General features: G+C 44.2%; 1 protein-coding gene across 2 annotated transcripts; it reads right to left on the reverse strand.

Moving 5' to 3' along the window:
* Positions 1 to 251: 251 nt before the first annotated feature.
* On the reverse strand, positions 252 to 15,931 carry CCDC71 (coiled-coil domain containing 71). 2 transcript variants are annotated; one of them, XM_084840568.1, is made up of 2 exons: positions 15,745 to 15,931; positions 252 to 1,931 (listed from the first exon to the last, which is right to left on the reverse strand). In XM_084840568.1, the coding sequence occupies exon 2, from the start codon at positions 1,868 to 1,870 to the stop codon at positions 674 to 676; it is 1,197 nt and encodes a 398-aa protein (XP_084696694.1). In that variant the 5' UTR covers positions 1,871 to 1,931; positions 15,745 to 15,931; the 3' UTR covers positions 252 to 673. The 2 variants fall into 2 exon arrangements, with proteins under 2 accessions (XP_084696694.1, XP_084696695.1); XM_084840569.1 differs by lacking the exon at positions 15,745 to 15,931 and adding an exon at positions 13,705 to 13,795.
* Positions 15,932 to 23,017: the final 7,086 nt, after the last annotated feature.

Below are 23,017 nucleotides of genomic sequence, written 5' to 3' on the forward strand. Positions count from 1 at the left end.
CTTTTGTTAACCCTAGCCAGCCATGAGACAGCAGCAGTGAAGGTGAGCCAGCGACCAGTAGAATGGCAACTAGCCACTCAGGTTTACAGAGAAGGGAGGCAACACTGGAGACAAGCAAAGGCCTCTGCGTCTTTCAACAGATGACTGAAAAAAAGATGAGAGAGAAAAGCTTTTGAACCCAGTTCTAGAGAAAGGGACAAGAAGGAGAAGGGATCACATTCTGACAGCCCTTGGGCAATGCATGTACATGAGTCAATAGATATTTATATTTAATTATAAGTATATAAAATATGATCAAAATAAAACCAAGTAGATTTACAGATCGAAAAAGAAAAATCACAGTACAGCAATATTCCGAGTGCTGCCACATCCCAGACGTACGCTCTACCATGTTTACAAAAGCACTGTAGAAAAGTGTCCCAGAGGAAAGCCAGTGCTCTGCTCTGTATTCCTCTCAATGGGGCCTTGGAGACCTCCTCCAATATTTCTAAACAGGGTTTTATAATCCAGCAGTTGCCCAGTTCTGCAGAACTTCCCCAGCTGCTAGCTACGGCCTGAGGGCCAGCTGCCTGAGGACTGCAGACATGTACATCCTCATCAAGCCCAAGAGACCTGAAGTTGGTCTAAGCATCCTCATATGGTGGCACTGTGGCTCCAATTTAACTAGGCGACTTCAAGGGACGCTGTGGGACTGTGGCAGTGGCTGAATTCGGATAACAGGGGACAGATTAACTCTAAGGATCTTCTGTGCTCTCCTTCTTAATTCATCATCAGAAGAGCTGTTCACCTTGATGGCCCGGAATTTCAGCAGGTTCAATGTCTTCGAAGCCAGTTCCTGTTTATTGGGAGATGGAACTGAATTGGGTTCCTTCCTGCAGGGCAATTCTTTTTCCTCCTCCACTCTTTTCCTTTTCTGCCCAACAGTCTCCCGATGGCTGCCGCTACCCCTCTGTTCTGTTTTAGTCACTGATGGCTCCTTAGTTCTAGAAGCTCCTGTGCTGCAGCTCTGGGAGGTGCTTCCAGAAATTCTGCCATTCAGTATTCCAGATGCTTTACAAGCATTGCTTTCCTGCAGGACCCCACCCCTTGGTCCTTTTATAAGGCTCATAGTCAGAGCCGCAGAGTCCGGCACTTTCTGTATTATATGCCTGTATGCTTTGGGGTCCAACTGACTGGGTGATATTTTAGTGGCTTTGACTGCAGAAGACTGCCTGGATGCACTAGCTGCCTTGAGAAGCTTAAGGTCTGAGGGAGAGATCCCAAGATGCCCTTGTTTACATTTGGACTCCAGACAGGACGCTGTGGCTTTCAGTGGGACCAAGGCTTCCAGAACCACAGACAGCCTCATGGCTGGGTAGACACCAGGGTACATGTTAGCAGGGAAGCCCACTGCTGAGGCTTTTGATGTGCCTGAACGTGTCCGTTTCAATGAGTTCAACAGGAGGTTTGTGGAATTACTGCTCTTGGACAATGGCTTAGCGGAGTCTTTAGAAGGACTTACTGTAAAACCTGCTAAGGGGGTAGATACTTCTGCCATTGTTGCTATGCTTCGGGCTGGAGCCTTAGCAGACTCTGAAATAGGAGCAACTGTTTTTGAAGTGTCCTGGGTGCTGCCTTTTTTCTGGCTGGGCATATTGGCTGTGCACGAGCTGTATCCATACACGTCTTTACTCCTTAGGATTGTGGGCTGGTAGCCTTCTTCTCTGAGGCCTTGAAGAAAAGCTACCAGCTGGGTCTCTGTGTCAGACAGGTCCTTCGACATAGGGTTGAACACTCTAAGAGCTTCTTCCAAGGCTTTCTGTCCTGCAGAGGAGATCCTTGACCAGGAATGGACAGCTTTTTCTTCCACATTGTCCGCCTCAACATTCATGGCATTAGGCTAGCAGGAGCTTCTAATGGGTCCAAACCACTTGGAAGCCAACGTAGATCACCTCAAATGAAAAGGGGAAAAGACAATTAACTTACAACCCAAGAAACATCTATCTGCAGTGGTATTTTTAGTGGAAGGTTTAAAGACCTCAAGACACTTTGGCTTTTATTTAGTCTGACCTTTATCTAATCTTGATTACTCTAACGTGTTGTACGTGGCTCTGCCTTTGAAGACAGTCCAGAAACTGCAGCTCTTGCAAACATGGCAGCAAGAGTTTTAACTGAGACCAGGAATTATGAACATATTACACTGGTCCTTTCTCAACTGCGCTGACTTCCAGTTTGTTTCTGGACCCAATCCAAAGTGCTGTTTTTGACCTAGAAAGCTCTACCTGCTTGGGAACTTGGCACCCAACGGAATGCCTCCTCCCATATGTACCTACTCATGCCTTTAGGCCATCTATGGAAATCCTCCTCTGAGTACCCCCTCAATCTGAAGTTGGAGGGTAGCCATGAGAGAGAGGGCTTTTTCACTTATGGCCAACTGGCAATGGAATGCTCTTCCTAGGAAGCTCATCTGGCACCCACACTCCTTTCCTTTTGGTACCTGGCTCAGATGTCTTTGTTCTCCCAGGCTTTTAAAGATCTTGTTGTTTGTCCCTGTGGAACTGTGGGTGATTTTAGCTCCTGTACTTGCTGGTTGTTTTTAGCTCCCGCAATCTGTATTGTATTTTACTGTCTTGGTATTTGTGTATTTGGTTTTTAAGCTGCGTTGGATTTTTAAGATGTGTTAGATTTTTTATTGTATTACTGCTATGTTTTAACAGATTTTGTGCAATGCCTATGGAACTTGTTTTACAGGTATCTAACAAATATAAAGACACAAACAGACAAAAAGGCCTAAAATCACAACTAGTCAAAACTGTTGACCAATAGGCACGTGGTAGCAAGCCACACAAGATAAAGCTGCCTGAATTTCAGGAAAACTCTAACCCTAAATAAGGAATATGTATCATCTAGTAAGTTGCCCCTCCTTCCCCAAGGCCCATCCTATCAGCTTCATCTTCTGGTTCATATTTTGTTCACAAGCGATGGTGCTTTGTGTGTGCACTCTGAGCATTAGTGTTCTGTTCCCAGAATTATGTTTTCCTATGTGGGTTGTGTCACCAAATTATTGCTTTTCAATAAGATAAAGAAACATGCCTAGGTTGTTACGTGTCATACTTAGTAGCCCTATCAAACTCATGATGAGTCAATTTTCTTCTCATTATAATGCATGCAGGAAATGCTTAGTGATATCTCATGATTCATGATATCTCAGAGTCTGGATGGTGATCAACTGATTGCCTATTTGATAATCTTTGAATGCAGTCTTAATATTCGATGAAATCAAGAATGCCCTTATGTAGATAAGGTAGATTGTTTCTGGCTCAGCTTATAAGTGGTATTGTAGCGTACTCTTATTTGTGACTGAAGCTGGTGCTTTATGCTTAAATGTTTCACATTTTAAAATCTGTGTGTGTGTGTATATATATATATATATATTCATTCTATACATTTATAAACTGGATGCACTACTGCTGGTTTTGTTCTGGAGTAACGTAGATATCTTGAAGTTTATGGCATAACGTCAGCTAGGCTGCACCACACACAAGTTATAGCGCAAATACTAGAGAATTGTTTCATCAGCAGCTTGTTCCCAATAACCCAAACAGTCTTTTTTTTTTTTTTTTTAAGAGAGGACAGCCAGCTAATAGAACTCAGGAACCTGAATAAAGCTTGTAGGTCAGCATCATCCCTCAGAACTGAAAGTACGTTTCAAAGGGGGAATGGGTATGCAGAAAAGTCTATCAGGCACTTGAGAATAATAGGCACTCTAGCAAGACATGTTTAACAGTAGGGGGAACACTAAAAGGCATGAACGTGAGTGAGACCTCCTCTCACAATAGATGCTGATGTGTAGGGAGTCTATGCCCAATCCTTAACTGAGCCAGAACAACTTCCTTTAGTTCTTAAGTGACATATTTGTCCACAAATGAAGTTTAGAGGGTCATCCGAACCCTAAATTGTGGCTAATCTAAACTATGGTTAGTGGAAACAAGCCCACTTTGTAAAACACGGTTTGAAGCTGGTTGTTTCCACAAACCATAGTTTAAGATTAACCACAGTTTGTTGGGTTTGGACAACATGGCAGACTGATATTAATCTAAAACTGAAGTTAATTCTTCCAAACTTCTCCTTGCAGTCACAATGGAGAAAGCAAGGGGACCACAAGCCTTTGTAACACTAAATACTGGTTTAGCAGTACATTCAAATGAGTCCAGTCTGTTATCACTGACATACATTTATATTCCCATAACATTCTTAGCTAGAAAAACTATGAAGAATAGTTGGTTACCGTAGTTTAGATTTAAAGTGTTTCATGTTTTATGGTTTTTGTGATTAGTGTAAGTCTCTCTCTCTGTTACAATTCTATCAAATAAATGCTTAAAATATCTTGATCATTATTTGACTAGTGTTTTCTTTTACTCATCAGATGGCCAATCCTAGCCCAAGATACTGTTGAGATATAAACAGAGGGTATCTAGCTCCCTAGCTACTCAGGAGGGGTGGCCACATATTAGGACCTCAATCCCTACAATTGCCTCCTTAATAATTCAAGTATGAACATCTGAGGCCGCCTGTTATCCTGTTCTTCAATAAGCTTTTACATCTTCTTGTTGTCAAAGAGGATCAACACGTTGCAGTTTACTCTTCTGCTCTTTTTCTGGAAGTTTGAATTGTAGCTCTCAGAACTGGCCAAAAGAGACACTTGACATTTTGGTATTATCATTCAATAGCTGTTTGATTGCCCACTGTTTATATAACTTTTTCCAAGTGCTGTCTTTTGGAGTCCTTGTAATTCCAAGGAGACTTGGAGCATTCTACATATTTTCAGCAATGTGAGCTGCCACAGTTGGAGCAATCATGTTAAGGAACATGTCATGGGCCATTCAAGTCTTGTGCAGATGGGGCTGTAAGTCTGGGTCCCATCTGCAAACTCAACTCCACCTCCAAGCCTAGAGGCAACATCAAGAATATATTTGTACAGCAGGGATTTGCTGGTCCACTGCAGTGGGGAAGTAGTCATCTAGACCAGCCTTCTCCACTCTGGTGTCCTCAAGATGTGTTGGGACTACATCTCCATGCTGGCTGAAGATGATGGGAGCTTTAATCCAACACATCTGGAGGGCACCAGGTAGGGAAGGCTGATCTAGACCTCTGAATGTATGAAGCTGCCTTGTACCAAGTCAGGCCATTGGTCCATCTAATGCAGTATTATCTACATTGGCCCTCCAGGGTTTCAGACAGGAGTCTTTCCCAGTCCTATCTGGAGATGGACTGAACCTGGGACCTTCTGTATGCAAAATATGTTCTCTATAACTGAGCTATAGCCCCTCACTTTAGCAAGCAGCAAACACAAGCAAGGCAAGGCCCCGCCCCCACAACAATACTCCACTATTTCACGCACCCTTTTTAATGCCCCTGTGGAGGCAGTACCTCCTTCCCCCCTGCTTAACTACTGGAGCATGTGTCTGTAATGCTACACAACCCACCCCCAAGTGGTAAGCAGAACTATCCCTCCATGCCAGGGATACATCTGCCTCATCCATTACTTGGGGATGGAATATATCACTACCGCTACTATTGGTGCACCTACATTATTCTTGAAAAGGTGTTTTTAATCAGCTGGAATTGTGTGTTGCTGCCTCACAGCTATGGAACTCTCCAACTCTAGAGATTGCCCAAAGTTTGAGCAAGCATCTTCTGTAATACCTGGGGGAATTGGCACAAGAGTATATTTTTAAATTCTACTCTTATAATTTATACGCCACCATTCTTTCACGAAGCAGCCCAAGACAGCTGATAATGTGTCTATACAAATACAATAAAACCCAGGAGTGGGGTCGGTGGGTGGGGCAGAATCAGAAGTTTAAAAGCAGCATATGAAGTACCATATGAGAATCACATTCAGCAGTTTATTCCACAAGGGCTAAGCAGAAATATTTTCACTTGCTTTCTAAAAGATTTTAAGGACAGGCTTTGGAGGGGTTTCCACAGCTGCAGTGCTCCTTCTATACCACCCAACACATCTGTATCCTGCTCTTTCTCCAAGGAGCTCAGATTCATCGAAAATCTAATCTAACACATACATTTTGGCTGAGAGATAGTGGCTTGCCCAAGATGCCCAGTGAACTACACAGGCAGTGATCAGTATTTCAATCTGAGTTTCACAGGTTCTAATCTCACACACCAGTCACTATGACATACTGCAGTGGCTTTCAAATTTCCAACCTTCAGGGAACCCGTTCTACTCAGACTCATATGCAAAAGAACTCCTGCATGTCTTGCACAGAACCTCTGTGAGTTGCAGAGGATAGTGGAAAGTGTTCAGCTCTTGGAAGGATACTTAGTTCACACATGGTGCTTGTCAGACCTGTTGGGCCTCACCATTGTTCCACATGAACTAATTGCACCCTACAGTACACAACACCACCCTGTAGTTGTACATTTTAGGGGGTAATCAGTAATGGTAAAAAAAGCAGACTTTCAGGTAAGCTTGTGTGTCAATACAGGTCTTTGCATTGGAGAACCCTTGCTCCACTTAAGGAGAGTTTGGAAACCAAAGTCATATTGGTTCCACCTAACAGGATGGGCTCCAGATTTCAGCTGGAAGATGGGATTTTAAAAGGGAGCATGACATGTGTGTAACTGGTTTAACCAGATTTTAGTGGTTTTAAAACAGTTATGTTCTTAAGCTTCCTCACAACTCATCTGTGAAACAGCAACCACTTCACAACATTTACATAGATGGCCTAGATTAAACACAAAAGGTTACATTATAGATCTCCAGTTGTGGCCATTTTTCTCAGATCACAACATAACACAGAAACATGGCCACATATCTAGAGAACTGGAGCGCATTAACTATCACATATTGTGCACACTTAAATGTTGCCATGGGTCGCCCTGTGATGCAAGCAGGGCTTAATTTGAGCCATGCTTACCCAAGCTTTGACTCAAAACCAGTTTTCATTGTCAGGACTCAGCTAAAAATTATGTGAAGCAATAATAAAGGAGAAGGTGCCATGAAGCTTGTGCAGAAGTGTGTACCTTCAAAAAACTATTCAACTTCCACATAACTGGGAACTATGGGATGAGCTTGCAGATAGGTTTGAACTCGAGCTGTTCTCATTTGAAAAATTAAGGGGGGGGGAATAGGCCAAGCAGTTGAGGAACATTGACATTGACCTGACAGCCAGTGTGATGTAGTGGTGAGAGTGTTGGACTGGGAGCCGGGAAGTCCCGGTTCTAGTCCCCACTTGGCCATGGAAGTTCACTGGGTGACTTTGGGCCAGTCACAGATTCTCAGCCCAACCTACCTCATAAGGTTGTTGTTGTGAGGATAAAATGGAGAGGAGGAGGATAATGTAAACTGCCTTGGGTTCTTTGCAAGAGGAAAAAACGCAGCATATAAATGCAATACATACATACATACATACGTAAAGCCTCCCTTCAGCCACGGCTGAAGCGAAATTGAATTAAAATTGATCAACTCCAGCATTATCTGTTGGGCCACCCTAGAGTACTGGAGAACAAAGCAGTATCACAGCACTTAACAATCCAAATTATGCTGAAGTTTGAGGTATTCTGGCTTTTGGTCAACTTCATGCCAATTAAGATGAGAACTAGATATTACAGCAGCGCCCCCTATCCACCACTCATTCTCTCCCTCTCCATGGTAACAATCAGTGTTACAAAACAACCGTGTGATTGCGCTGGGAAGAAGGGTGGCAGTTGCAGCATGGTGCAGCCCATTTTGTATCACGAGGTGCTACTCAGGAGGGAGTTTATGACATGCAGCTACTGTTTTGGTAGCAACCATGTTAGCCATAATGTCTAGTTTCAACCTATTACACACAACAAATCTGTGTGCCTCTTCCAGATACAATATTAGTTGCTTAATATCGGAACAACTTTGGTCTGTAGAATGTAAAGCACTTTATACAATGGGGCTACAGACATCAATAATTGCATTCCCCAAGTAATCACTTTAATACCCATGGGATAAGAATCCAAGTACACACACAAACCAATCCCAGATGAACCAGTCCTCAACAGCACTCACTCTAGATCAGAGGACTGGCCATCACATTTCCACATTCAAGTTCAAATACTGCAACATACCCAAAAGATTGCTAGAAGCAGTTACAAAGAACAAATAAAAATCAGAAGCACACTGGACTCTAAGGCTGGGTTTGGACAGAACACTAACCAATGTTATGGGTCACGGAATTCTGGATTGTCATGATATGCAATTCCAGCCGTGCTAACAACCATGATTTGTTGTTGGGTTGTGAACTCTTGAGTTGTTTAAACCATGGATTGTCATCACATGTGAACCCAGAACCGTGGGTTGTTCATGGGTTGTTTCACTAGGCAGAAGTGGTAAAAAAAAAACACCACCCGCTCTACATGCCAGTACTAAGTGCCATAAAAGCATTTGGGAAGGGAGGGAACAGGTGATAGAGGAATGAAACAAACAACCCAGGGATTGAGAAAATAAACTGTGGTTTGTTTGATCGTTTGCCAGACAAACCATGGGTAAGACAACAAACCATGAGTTATTTGTTGTTGTTGTTGTTGCTGTTCAGTCATTAAGTCGTGTCCGACTCTTCGTGACGCCAAACCATGGGTAAACAGTGGGTTTAAAAAAGACCTGATTTGTTATGTGCAAATCAGGTCTTAAGACCACAAAATCCTAAACACACTTACTAGGGTGTAAGTACCACTGAACACAGTAGGACTTACTTCAAAATAAGCATGCACAGAATTGCAACTGTAAGACACCTTTCGAATAAATAGCTGGTCAATGATCATAAATCAGACAGAAAAACTTGGAGTTACAAACCTGCAATATACAAAAAAGCTTTCAGATCATCATAAGGTTGAGCAGTCATCAAAAGACCATAAGAAAATTGGCCTTGAAAGAAAGGATGATAGACTAATGCAACTGAACCAGAATCACACTAGGATAGCAAGTGGGTACAGGGAACTAGACAAGAGAAAGGAGTGTCTGATTGGCTCGGCTTGATTTTAAACAAATTCAAAAAGTACCTGTAGTTTGCTGTTTAACAAGATTTGTATCACAGAAAAAATCTAAGACATACTTCTGATAATATTTTTCCTTAAGACTTGTGTCTTGATAAAAAGGTGTCCCCAACCAGTCGTGTCCGACTCTAGGGTGCGGTGCTCATCCCCGTTTCTAAGCCGAAGAGCCAGCGCTGTCCAAAGACACTTCCGTGGTCATGTGGCCGGCATGACTGAACACCGAGGTGCATGGAACACTGTTACCTTTCCCGCCGAGGCAGTACCTATTTATCTACTTGCAATTTCTTGCTTTCGAACTGCTAGGTTGGCAGGAGCTGGGACTGAAGACAGGAGCTCACTCCGTCGCAGCACTCGGGTCTCGAACTGCTGTCCTGCCGACCTTCCGGTCTGCAGTTCAGTGTCTTAACCACTAAGCCACCGTGTCTTGATAGATATCAACAAAATATAAGACCTTCACACACATCTACAATGTATTATTACTTTTTTGTTAGCCTCTTCAAGAACCCTGCAGGCTAGTAATTCAGGGAAGTCATTAAGATATAAAAGATAAATCACAACAGACATGTTTGAGGTTAAATCTACCATTACACGAGTGGACTTCCACTCATGCAACAAGCCTTTCCCTTGTTCTCCCATGCAAGTGCACCCCCAAATCTGCTCTGGAGGGTCGCCCAACCTTCTGGAGCAGATCTGGGGGGCTTGCTGGGAGGGGTGCAGGGGGAATTTGATCTGGCACCAGTGCCCATTCTGCTGGCAGAAGGACACCAATGGATACAATCCATACTCTCTCAGGGAGTTATCCTATGGTCCTTACACAGCATCTGAGGGGCCATAGGATAGTTTGGATTCCCAGATCCGAGGCTGGAGACAGTGCTCTGACCTCAGAGCTGGGAATTAGAGCTCTGCCCCCCTGCCCTCACAGTTGGAAAGAACTGCACCAGCTGCTCTATGAGGTCAAGAATGCAACCTCGGTGGTGAAGGGAAGGGGGCTTTGTGGTGGGAGGGCAGGAGATTGGAGAGGCCAGGATACAAGCTATCCTGAGACCTCTCCAGCCCCCTTCCCTCCCCCTCTGAGACGCTTTTGCTAGATGGGTTTGCTGTGTGGGAAGAAACCCTGCAGTAACGGTGGGGGTGACCCAGAGACCCCCATGGGAATGGAGAAGAGAGAGCAAAGCATAGGGTGTTCTATGACAGGAGAACAATGACTCTTGGAGGTGAGAGGGGAGGTGGGCAGAGAGCCACTGAAGCCACAAGTTCAAATCCTCACTGCACTGCCCCAATCAGGAACTGCTGCTCCCTGGCAGCATCAGCATGCAACTTATCGGTCCTTGTGGGGCCCAGAAAAAGCCACTGCACTGCTCAAGCCCTGCAACGTAGAAACCTGTCTGCAGAGCAACAGAAATACAAGGCCACTTCTACTTCTGGCCACAGGAGAATTGCCCCAACTGCCCCTTGGGGAGGGGGGGCACCCACCTCCTGCTCATCACCTGGACAACACCCCTTCTGCAGCTCTTGATCATTCCTACAACAGACCCTCTCCAGCTGAGACCCAGTGGCACATCTGCAGCTCCACCTACCCCAAGGTCCACCTAAACTACCCATACCACATTTACCAATTTCACATTTTCTGTCCATTTTTCTAAGCCACCTTCCTCATTCACTAACCATTTGATTTCCATTTCTGACCCTCATTGATCTACCACACCTGTCTCCGCTCCTCCAGTTAATTCATCATGCCTAATAATCTGCCCCCTCCTCTACCCCACAAGCCTAAAACTTGAGAGTTTCCTTAATTTATCAAAGCCCCCTTTTACTTTTTGTGACATCTACATTACCTGCTCCAGCTCCACAAAGCTAACATTAGATCTTCTCATAGTTTATTAGACTGAAAGGCATGAGTTTTGTCGGACAAACAAGGGCCTAAGACAGACTGGCTCCCAGACCAGTCTTCTGTCCCTCTTAACTATTGACCAAAACCTAAAATATTTTTAGAAACCCTCTAGCAGAGGTCTGGGAAATCACCAGTCAATTAACAATATCAAAAGGTTTAGCCTTAGCTTGCTCTTGTACCCACGGTTGGTTCCATATATGGTTATCGGTTAATCTAAACGTGCCAACTATAGATTTCTGAGCTTACAGCTGAACATACCAACCTGGCTTGTGTTACTGAAACCTGGTTGGATGAATGGGGAGGAGTCAGTCTCTGCCAAATGTGTCAACTAGGATTTCTTGTGCAGCACCAAACTCGACTAGAGGGTAGCCTTGGTCTATAGGGATTCTATCCCCCTGGTTAGATACCCTATCCAACAGTCAGCCAGTTTTGAGTGTCTGTACCTGCTGTTGGGCAGCCGAGAGAAGATAGGGATTCTGTTGGTGTACCGCCCACCTCACTGCCCAACAGTCTCCCTGCCTGAGCTGACTGAGGTGGTCTCGAGCATGATGTTGAGGACCCCAAAGCTTATGGTCTTGGGGGCTTTAATATTCATGCTGAGGCTACTTTGTCAGGAGCTGCTCAGGATTTCATGGCTGCCATGTCAACCATGGGCCTGTCTCAAATAATATCTTGCCCAACACATGTGGCAGGACACACTTTGGACCTGGTTTTCTGTGCTGGTTTGGGAGAAAATGATCTGCGGATGGGGGAGCCAGTAGTGACAGATCATTATCTGATCAGTTTTGACCTTCAGGCCACCTGTAACCTCTGCATGGGTGGGGGACCAAATTTGATGGTCCATCCCAGGAGACTGATGAATCCGGATGGATTTTTTTAGATCTCTTGGGGATTTTCCTGCAGGCTTAGCCGGAGGTCCTGTTCACCGCATGGAACGAGGAGATGACCCGTGCTATCGATATCATCGCTCCCAAACGTCCTCAACCTCGTCGGAGAACTGTGTCAGCTCCTTGGTATTCCGAGGAACTGAGGGCAATGAAACAACTGTGTTGACGGCTAGAGTGCAAATGGCGGAAGACTTGGAATGAATACGATCGAACACAGGTAAGAATCCACTTGCGATCTTATTGTGTGGTGGTGATGGCGGTGAAGAAATCCCACTTCACCACCACCATTGCATCTGCTCAGTGCCATCCAGCAGAGCTCTTTTGTGTCGTTAAAAGTCCTCTTGGGCATAGGCCTTGGAACGCAAGAACTCGCACCCTCAAAGGCCCGCTGTGAACAGTTTACCAGACACTTTGCAGATAAAATCACTCGTATTCATGCTGACCTGGATGCCATTGTTTTGACAAAGTCTGATACGGACAGGGCTGGTGCACCATCTAGTCATGTTATGGATACCTTTCAGCTTGTGCAACCTGAGGACATGAACAAACTGCTTGGAGGGCTGAGGCCTACTACTTGCCCTTTAGATCCTTGCCTATCCTGGCTTGTCAAATCTGCCAGAGCTGGGCTGGATATCTGGACCTCTGAGGTGGTAAATGTCTCATTGAGGGATGGCGAGGTCCCTGCAGCTTTGAAAGAAGATGTGGTGAGGCCCTTGCTGAAGAAACGAAATTTAGATCCTATGGTTCCAGATAATTACCGCCCTGTGTCAAATTTGCCATTCTTGGGCAAGGTGCTGGAGTGTGTGGGGGCCTCACAGCTCCAACCCATTTTGGATGAAACCGATTACTTAGATCCATTCCAATCAGGTTTCAGGCCTGCTTATGGGATGGAAACAGCCTTGGTCGCCCTGGCTGATGACTTATGCCTTGGAATGGATGCGAGCAGAACAACCCTGTTGGTTCTTCTGGACCTCTCAGCGGCTTTCAATACCATTGACCATGGTATCCTTCTGGATTGTTTATCTGGACTGGGCTTGGGAGGCAAGGTTTTAAAGTGGTTCCGGTCCTTTCTGGAGGAGCGGTCTTAGAAGGTGGTGCTGGGGGACTTCTGTTCTACCCCATGGCCTGTGGGGTGCGCCACAAGGCTCTACCTTGTCCCCCGTGCTTTTTAACATCTACATGAAACCACTGTGGGAAGTCATCAGGTTTGGTCTGAAATGTCATCGGTATGCGGATGATACTCAGCTCGTTTCCATCTGCACATCCCAGGGAGGCTGTGGAACTCTTGAACCAGTGTTTGGAGGCTGTTTTGGGATGGATGAGGGTGAACAAGCTGAAACTTAATCCAGACAAGACGGAGGTACTGAGGGTTGGGAAACCAACTACTTCGGATGGAGGTTTACAACTGGTCTTAGATGGGGTTGCACTCCCCCTGAAAGACCAATTGTGCAGTCTGGGAGTCCTCCTGGACTCTGAGCTAATTGGGGAAGCCCAGGTGGCTGCGGTGTCCAGCTGCTTTTTACCAGCTTAGGCTGGTACACCAACTGCGGCCCTATCTGGACAGAACAGACCTTGTCTCAGTTATCCACGCACTAGTGATGTCCAGGCTGGACTACTGTAATGCGCTCTATGTGGGGCTGCTTTTGAAGGCGGTTCGGCAACTCCAGCTTGTGCAGAATGCAGCCGCCCAAGTGTTGGTGGGGGTGAGGTGATTCGATCACATAATGCCTATACCGTGCCAGCTGCACTGGTTACCGGTGTGTTTCTGAGCCCAATTCAAAGTGCTGGTTTTGATCTTCAAAGCCTTAAATGGTTTGGGACCAAGTTACTTGAAGGCCTGCCTTCAGCAATATCAGCCTACCCACGGTTTAAGATCAGAAAGAGAGGCCCTTCTCATCTGCTTACCTGTGAGAGCAGTCAGGTGGGTGATCACACGTGAGAGGGCCTTCTCTGCAGTGGCCCCACATCTTTGGAACAAGCTGCCATCAGAGGTCCACCATGCTCCATCATTGCGGGTTTTTAAGAAGGTTTTGAAAACATATTATTTTACCTTGGCCTTCTCTTAATATGACTGCTATTGTTGCTATTACTGCTGTTATCCTTGTTGCTGGTTTTATTGTTGTTTTTATGTTTTATCACTTTTAATACTTTAACTGTTTTTATGTATTTTATAAAAAACAGGTTTTATGTATTTTATAAAAAAAATTGTAAGCCACCTTGGGAGGGCTTCTGCCCTGAAAGGTGGCCAAGAAATGTTTTAAATAAATAATACACTAAATACTGTGCTTTTACCCATCCTTTTAGATTATTGCATCAGCTGCTGGTGTGTGTTCATACTGCATGACACCATAGGCTCCACCTCACCACATATATATAATTTATTATTACTATTATTATTCTAAGCTCTAAACAGAGATTTTTTAAAAAACAAAATAGTCCCTGGCTGCAAGCTTATAATGTGACAGACACAATCCAAAAGGAAAATTAGCAGGGACGGTTCTGAATTCTGGAACTAGTCCCTGATAAATTACCACCCCTGTTTTGTGCCTAATGTGAGTTAGTAATAGGGACGATTCAGATCAACGCCTTTCCCCTGCTGCCCCCCGCATTGAAAAAGCAGTGAGAGGGTTGCAGAGCCATGCCGGCTAGCCCCACTCCCTACTGCTGATGCACCCAGTAGCCATGTCCCCATGCATTTAGCTGTACGTACAGCCCTTTCACATGCTGGCCAAACACACAGATGGCGGTAGGGCATGGATAAATGAGATTTCTCCTAAATGAGCCTCCCTATACATTGAACTTATCAACTTAGGGTCTGCTTCAGGAGCCACAGCCTAATGAGGCTAAAATGTCAGTGACAAGAAGCAGTGACTTTTTGGTGGCAGCATTTTTTCTGTGAAACTCCACAGATTTGTATCAAGTAATTACTCTAGTTGCCTTTAGAAGGCGGACAAAGATGTTTTCTGAGAAGTGTTTGTTGAAGGCTGGTACAGGGTGCCATTTTAATCTTGCTGTAATCTATTAGTAGGTTTGTTAGTTTGGTTTTAATTTGCTTTAGTTCTCAGTATAGGTTTGTGTAGAGGTTTGTATTCTTGTTGTTGTTATTTTTGACGTTTCCTTAAGTGCCTGACAGGGTGAAAAACCAATAAATAAGTAAATTATCTGGGAAATGGAGGAGGGGATGGGGACCTTCACTCTGTTTTCAGACCATATCAAGCTATGTACAGAAATTGAGGGAGGAGGATCAGGAAGGAGAACCTTCTCTAGCACCTACTTGTAATTCCCTAGACCAAGGAGCTCCTCCTCACATTTTAAATGCCTTGGCATTTGCCTTTATCATTTAAAGTACTGAAAAGCCATATTTTAGTGATGACAGCTAAATGGAACCTCCTTGTTCAGATGCACTGTACCACTAATTACCAGGCTCCAGGGACAAACAACCAGTGAGCATTGCTGCTGCTTGTAAGCTACCACTGGGGGGGGGGGGGAGATGCTATATTAGATGGACCTTTTGATGTTACCAATCTGAGCTGGGCTTGGGTTCTTAACCCCACTAAACTAAAATCCAGCCCTTTGGACTTGATGGCCCTGAACACACACACACACACTCCTCGTCACAGGCATGGTGGGGAGGGGCTCGTTGGTCTGGTCGTAATTATTTGACAACTGAAAGTCACTCTATACATGCTCAGAAACACACTCTACAGCTCACACCATCCATGAACGAGACCTAGTATTAAAGGTTCACGATGTTTTTTTTAATGAGGCTGGGCTTTTTGGCAGGCAACAGAATATTCCTCCACCCAATATTGTGTCAACCGCTTGTTCTCACAGACACCTTTTAAAGTAACCCCAACAATAATTATCGCTTCAGCTTTCTCCTCATCCTTTAAAACCACCTCCGGCCCCACATCTCCCCATTCCCGGCGGCGGAGGCCTTCTCACCCTTCCGCACAGGCCTCAAGCCGGGGCCTCGCGTAAGACCCGTCGCCGAAGAAAGCGCCTCCTCTTTGGTCAGGAAAAGCTCTCGCGTCACGGACGGCGCGAACCAATCAGCCTCCTTCGTCAAAGCGCCCGCTAAGAGCAGCTGGATTTTCTGTGGCTTTCTCCAGCGGCTACCGGCGGCCGCTGCGCAAACTCCGTAGCGGTTGGGTGGGAGGAGCTAGACGAAAGCCTCCATCCCCGCTGAAAGCAAAGCTACGCCAACGTCGTAAACTGGCGAGATGGGGTCGCTATAGAGGATGCTGCGTGAACTCCGCGTTGGAGGCAGTTTTACTCTCCTCTTCCACCAGGCACCACTCGGAGCAAAACCTGTTACGTCCCAATCGGCGTTGTGCAAACTGCGTACGCGAAAGGAGTGGGGAAAAGGAGCTCTCTGCTGACCCCTTAGGGCACACGACTGCTAATGCAAGGCCCTAACCACAAACTTTCTTGCCCTGTATTAAAAATGTCTCAGAGACTTGCATTTCTTGCGCTTTATGGCCTTTTGGCTCGATTTACACCTAATGTAGTGGACTCGACTGTGAAAGCGAATACAAACATGTATCTGCTAGTCATTAAGGTGCCACAAGACTTTCATAAACAGTCTGTCTTAGCACTGCAAGGACTTGGCCAGACTAGATGAAGCACCTTTCATACAACTAACAGTTGTATGAAAGGCTTTTAAAAAATAGGCATGAGTGGAGGGGAGGCAATCGGGCTCAAGGTTTCAGCAGAGGGAGAGGTTAGGATCCCAATCTGGATACCCCACTGCAATTTACTTTTAAAATGCCATTTGCACACCTAAACAGTAGATTATGTTCAAAGTGGAACCTATCACCACAGGAAGATTTTCTACCGCATAAGAAAGGTGTTAAACTGAGGGTTCCATCTCTTCCAACCACTAGAGAATCCTCACAATTTACCTTTTTTAAAAACAAACAAACAAACCCTAATACAATTAGGAAATTGAGCTTTGGCTATTGGGCGGTATAGAAATTAAATGAAATAATCACCACCTTAAATAATTTGGTGTCATCTGCAAACCTGGCCACTTCACTGCTCACTCCTAATTCCAGATCATTTATGAACAGGTTGAAAAGCATTGGTCCTAACACAGATCCCTGTAGGACCCCACTATTTACTTCCCTCCATTGGGAGAATGTACCATTCATTTCTACTCTCCGCCTTCTGTTCTTTAACCAGTTACTGATCCATAAGAGGACTTGTCCTCTTATTCCATGATTGCTAAGTTTGTTCAGGAGTCTTTGGTGAGGGACTTTGTCAAAAGCCTTTTGGAAGTTCAAGTAAACAATTTCTACGGGATCACCCCTGACTATATGTTTACTGACACTCTCAAAGAACTGTAAAAGGTTAGTGAGACAGGACTTACCTCTGTGGAAGCCATGTTGATTCTTTTTCAGCAGGGCTTGTCCTTTTATATGCTTACTAATTTTATCTTTAATAATGCCTTCAAGAAGGCATTTGTTGATTAAATAATGCCTTCAGTAATGCCTTCAGCAATGCCTTCAACAACTGCAGCATATGCATTTCTTCATCTTTTTTATAACCTTTGGCTGGTCATTTAATACATATAAGGCCTCACTCAATTAGAAGGGCAATAAAACATTCCTTATCAACATATATATTGCTTCTAATAAGCTTCTAATGCATTGAATCTGTGCCTCTGTGTTTCCCTACTTGCCCCCTTAAACCCTATAGCATAACCCCCATTATAAATACTATCCCATACTCCCCTGCACCACAAAAGCTGTGCTCCCCCCCATACGTGCATCCTCCAATATCTCTATACAGAGTGAAAAAAAACCCAACATGAAATGAAATCCTTACACTCTGATACAGAGATTTGGGTGGCAGCTCCAGTTCTCTAATGATTCGACCTGCTCATGGAGGTTTGCATTGGATTTTGAGTTTACTGAGGATCTTGTGCTGCACCCTGCCCATCTCCAAAGCTTCTGTTGCCATGGCTATGACACCAGAGATCTGGGAAACTACTCCATCTATTTTTTCCTTGAGCGGACCAGTTCTCACTGTCCACGCTTTTCAAAAGTGTTGGAGTTCTTGGAAACATTTCTGCCATTGCCTCCTCCCCCCCCCTTTTTTTTTTTGTCTGTTTAGGTGCCTTTTTGCCCATATTGAGTCTTGGATCATCTTCTTCCAGTGATCTTTTTGTTGAGCTGGTTTTAGTCCCAAAATATTATATAAGCTGCCTGTCTTTAGAGGTTTGGGAGTTCTGTAGCACAGCGGTCCCGCTGTTAGCTATAAAATGCAAAGCTGTGTGACTTTTCTTGCTGTTATTTGTCAAAAATTAGTGCTAACAGTGCAGGGAATCTACTCAGGCCACCATCTTCACTGGGTGGCATCGTCCCTCCTTTTATTTTGGTTTGTTGAGAACTGATTGTTATAACATTACCACTTGGGGACTATCTGAGCAAATTTGCAAGGGGCTCAATTGTAACAGCCAACAATAAAGGGACAGAGGACACTTCTATCTGGTACCTCTTTTGGTATTAAATTCCCGTGAGTCTACTCAATTAGTACTAACTATTGCATGATGTTGAGCGTAGACCTGTTCTAAACCATTGTTTAACTTATCTCCCATGTTTGGATGCTTACATAATGCTAAACTATAACACCAGCCCAAGTTGTCAAATGCCTTAGATGCATCTAATGAAGCTATAATATGTCCTGTTTGTTTTTGTCCTAAGCAATGGTGTATGATGTGGAACAGCTGCCTGATTGGATCTGTTATGCTTCTTTTTTTAATAACACCGAATTGGTCATTTTGTATATTGTGGGGCAATGTAATTTAATCTGCATGCTAGAATGCCCGTGAAGATTTTTTGCGTCTTGGTTAATTAAAGTAATAGGATGATACAGGTCCATGCCTTCACTATTTTTACCTTGTTTTGGAATCACAATTATACAAGACAATTGACAAGTTTGCAGAGTAGGTTTCTTCCCCATCATTAAGTGCAGAACGAGTTGCTCTGCAAATGTTTTATAAAAGGAGCCTTCAAAGCCATCCAAGCCTGGAGCCCACCACTTCTATTTAGCTTGATATCATTAATCATATTAAGGTGACCTCCCAGAAGTCCCTTGCCTTATTTAAAACTATTTAGGGTTTCTAAAGCATCTCTTAAAATGTTATTTGGTTTGTATTTGGACTATAAACTAAGATCCCAAAGGTAGTTTTTCTTTGCCATGTTGTCCTTTCATGAAAATACCCCCACACACACTTTCAGAACATCTTCTGCTATGAAATCAAAATTGTTATTCAAACTTATTGCCACTCCCTCATGATTTAGATTATCTTTTCCACCAAATACTTCCCCCATGCCAGAGTAATACAAAATTTTGTCTTTATTTTTTCCTGTAGGGCATCTCTTGTAAAAAAATAATGATGCTTGGCCTCTCTTTTCACTTGCTGTACCTCCTCCATTTTATGGATGTTCCAAGCCCTTTTACGTTACATGAAAGTTTTAAGTCAGCCATATTTTCCATAAGAATATTCTGTTCTCCCTTCAGTTGTTTAAAGTCCACCTGAATGCCCTTGTTGTTCATGTACAACAACTTAAAAAATATATAACATTAATGCAAAGCTAATAACAATAACACACATTTACAACCTCTCCTGTCTGTTCGTGCTTTGACCGAGATTCATATGCAGTAGGAATTAGTTTGCTTCTTTGTGTATAGTCAGTATCATAGTTAGCATCTTGATGGATTATCATTTTAAACGGGTACCTCAAGAACAGAGGAACCGAAGAAGGGATATATAATATATGCTGCCCTCTTGAGTGCTTCCAAATAATTCATAATACACTTTTTTTTTTTAAGGTCTACCCTGCTTTTTTTCTATTGCAAAACATAAAGTTGCTAAGTAAATAATTAATATCATCACTAAAAAAACAAAACAGAAACAAAAAACAGATGGCAGCAAAATGTTTAAAAAGAAGCCAGCAGAACAAGAGAGAATATCTGTGTCTTTCTATGACTCCAAATATCATCTTGGAAATCTCAGTCAGAAATATCTATCAGGCTTGCTCAGTTACCATTTTTGGTGTGTAAAGTTCAGCTCTCCTAGTTTGGATTAGCCTGTAGCTTTCAACCAGTTAAAGAAAGATGGGGGGAAAGGATGTTGCCGTATGTCCTCATTCACACATGCCCATGCACTTGCCTGTGTGAATTGATTACAAACACAGGTTTTCTATCTGCCCTTTCTTCCATAGGAAAGAAATTCCAGTATTTCTCAAAGAGCATTCATTGATAGTCTACTGCCACATTCCCAGCCATTAATATAATCCTCCTTACTTTCTCTTTTCCTCCCTCTCTCACTTAGTGGGTCCCACCCAGGACAAACTTCTCAAAACTCAAAACTGAGGGTTAACAGGATGAACAACAGGATTAAAAGGGACCTTTGCCAAAGGTGTGGCATCCACACAGCAAACATGCACTGTACTTCAACAAAGTGGAGAACAGTTACTTCTAAAGGGGAGGAATGTGCTCAAACACAGAGTCCCAAAGCATAGCCTTTACTTTTATTTATTTATTTTTTTACTGTTAACATGGACATGCATATAAGTTACAAAAGGGAAAAGCTGCTTGGTTAATATTCCAGCCCCCTAGCACAAAGACCTGTATACTAGTTCTAAACAGACTTAACAAAGCTGAAAGAAAGATAAAGAGTGGGGAAGATAACATTTGCCAAACAAGGAGTGGAAGGACATGCTAGGAAAAGGACAGCGTAGGGCATTGGGAGACTATGTGACGAAACGGAGCTCTGGTGCTGATGAAATAATGGGCCATGCAGGTGGAACTGGATAGATTTAGAAGAGGAAATGGAGTGTAAGTGGCTTTAAATACCTGACTGCAGAGGATGTGGCATCCAAAGGACTTCACAACCTGGACCCTGTCTCCACGACAACAGAAGGAGAAACGAAGGGAGACTTACCCGGATTTTTTCAAGGAATTGGCTTTGGTGCGCTTTGGTCCATGCAGGGCTCCATGAGTGAGTGCACCGCTCCAGTATAAGTTGCTTCACAGAACATACTTCTGGGAGGAGTGGGGGGATTGGAGTAAATGTCATCAGACTGGCAGGGGTTGCTCAACCAATAAGAAAGCCTCCCCCCGCCCCCATCCAGGCTCTCCTTTTTCCTTCCCGATACTCCTGTAAAGTGATGTATGGAAGCTTAGCCTCATTGACCACAATGGGAGTTACTTCTGAGGAGACCCCTTCCCCAAGCTATGCCCAATTCCACCATTTTTTTTTTTAATTTCTCCCCCTCTAAAACCACTATCTCACTTTGTCATTATCGCATGATAGTGCTGATGCGTGATAGTGACTTAGTGAGAGATAGGGGGCATAGCTGTTGCTGGACAAATGCGTGATAGTGATCTAGTGACAGTGAAAACCCCTTTGTAGGTGTGATTTTTGAACGTCTTCCTTTCTGGATGGGAGATTCCTTTCATGTCTCTATGCCTCTATTACGCATTTGCTCTATCACGCAAATGCTCTATCACTCTATTGCGCAATTGTGCTATCATATGATATCATGTGCTATTTCATTTGGGGGGATCTCTGTAAATTCTGGTGTGTGCATTCAGGGAACAAGCCTAATTGACCACAATGGGAGTTCCTTCTGAGCAGACACTAATTGGTTTGTGCTGGGAAACACAGGGACAGGAAACACCCCTTGACCAGGGTCATGGTGAAAAGCACAGCCCTGGGCAGGGCTAGCATTCCTGAGGTAAACATGGGGGTTGGGGCACACAACAACTATACCACAGAGAACCTGACTTAAGGAAAAGAATCAGACTTTAAGCAGTCGCAGGAAATCCGGTTTTTCCGTGATAAGCTACGGGGTGGGTGCTGGATGGCCACGATGTCATGTACCCCAATGACCTCCAAATGCAGCCAGCTTAGACTAAATCACTCTTGGAGACACCACCCTGGTTGGTTGCAAATGGTTAGAAAAATACCATGGGCGCTGACTACTCTCTGGTGTTGTTTTTACTTACAAAAAAAAGAGTAGAATTTAGTGGAAAGCCTTAAACCAAGGCTTCTCCTAGAAAGTGTTTAGCATTTCCAGTAGGATTAAGTATAATTACGCTTGACCACAGACCTTTGGTAGCACCTTCCACAACGCTGTAGAGTTGCTTGACCACCCCCTTGGACTCAAGAACAGCAACTCAGATGGCAGTGACAGGCTTCCTGTGTGGCCACATAGGTGGAGCTGCTTTCCTGCAGCATATGGAACCTGGCCTAGGACACAGTGGGTGCTTTACCAGGGGGTAAAGCTTCCTCTCTGGGGATACAAAGCAAACCGATCACTCATCTGCTGAGACGGTTAGGGAAAGGAACGGTTTTGAAAATAGATGTGTCAGGAACTATTTCATATTAAACCCATCTCCTTCCCATGCTGTTTGGGTTAGTCTGTTGGTTTTGATTCTCCAGATCCTCCAGCTTTGTTTCAGTGATCCTGGTAGTCTTTGTGAGGTGGTCCACAATTTTTGTCCTGAACTGTGTCTGGTAGCCCCGCTATTTGATTTTTGAGGGTTCTTAATGCCGCAGGCTACTGAGAAGAGAGATATTGCTTCAACTGATTAGGTAGAATTATAATGTTGGCAGTTTGTTCTCATCCTTCTGAGCTCTGTGTTGATCCAGAGCTTTTTTCTGATGCCATTTTCAAATGCAGCTCTTACCCATCTAGGCTGCTGGCATTGAAGTACATTGTCAGTTCTTTTTTCATAGTTGTTTTTGTACTCCAGTTCATTCCTGATTACCCATTTTCCTGTCAACTCACATGACATTAAAAGGAGTACGTTTGGGTCGCTTTTATTCCAGCATGAAGTGCAGCCTCCAAAGTACGCTGCCATCTCTTTCAGTGACTAGCCTTGGTTGTTGTTGTTCAGTCGTTCAGTCGTGTCCGACTCTTCGTGACCCCATGGACCATAGCACGCCAGGCCTTCCTGTCCTGCGCTCTCTCCCGGAGCGTGCTCAAGTTCATATTCATTGCATCGGTGATGCTATCTAGCCATCTCATCCTCTGCCGTCCCCTTCTCCTTTTGCCTTCAGTCTTTCCCAGCATCAGGGTCTTTTCCAGAGAGTTTTCTCTTCGCGTTAGGTGGCCAAAATATTTCAGCTTCAGCTTCAGTATCTGTCCTTCCAATGAGCACTCAGGGTTGATTTCCTTTAGGATTGACTGATTTGACCTCC

This window comes from Heloderma suspectum, chromosome 2 (assembly GCF_057233095.1).
Source record: "Heloderma suspectum isolate Gila_16-S chromosome 2, 16-S_ref, whole genome shotgun sequence".
NCBI lineage: Eukaryota > Metazoa > Chordata > Lepidosauria > Squamata > Helodermatidae > Heloderma > Heloderma suspectum.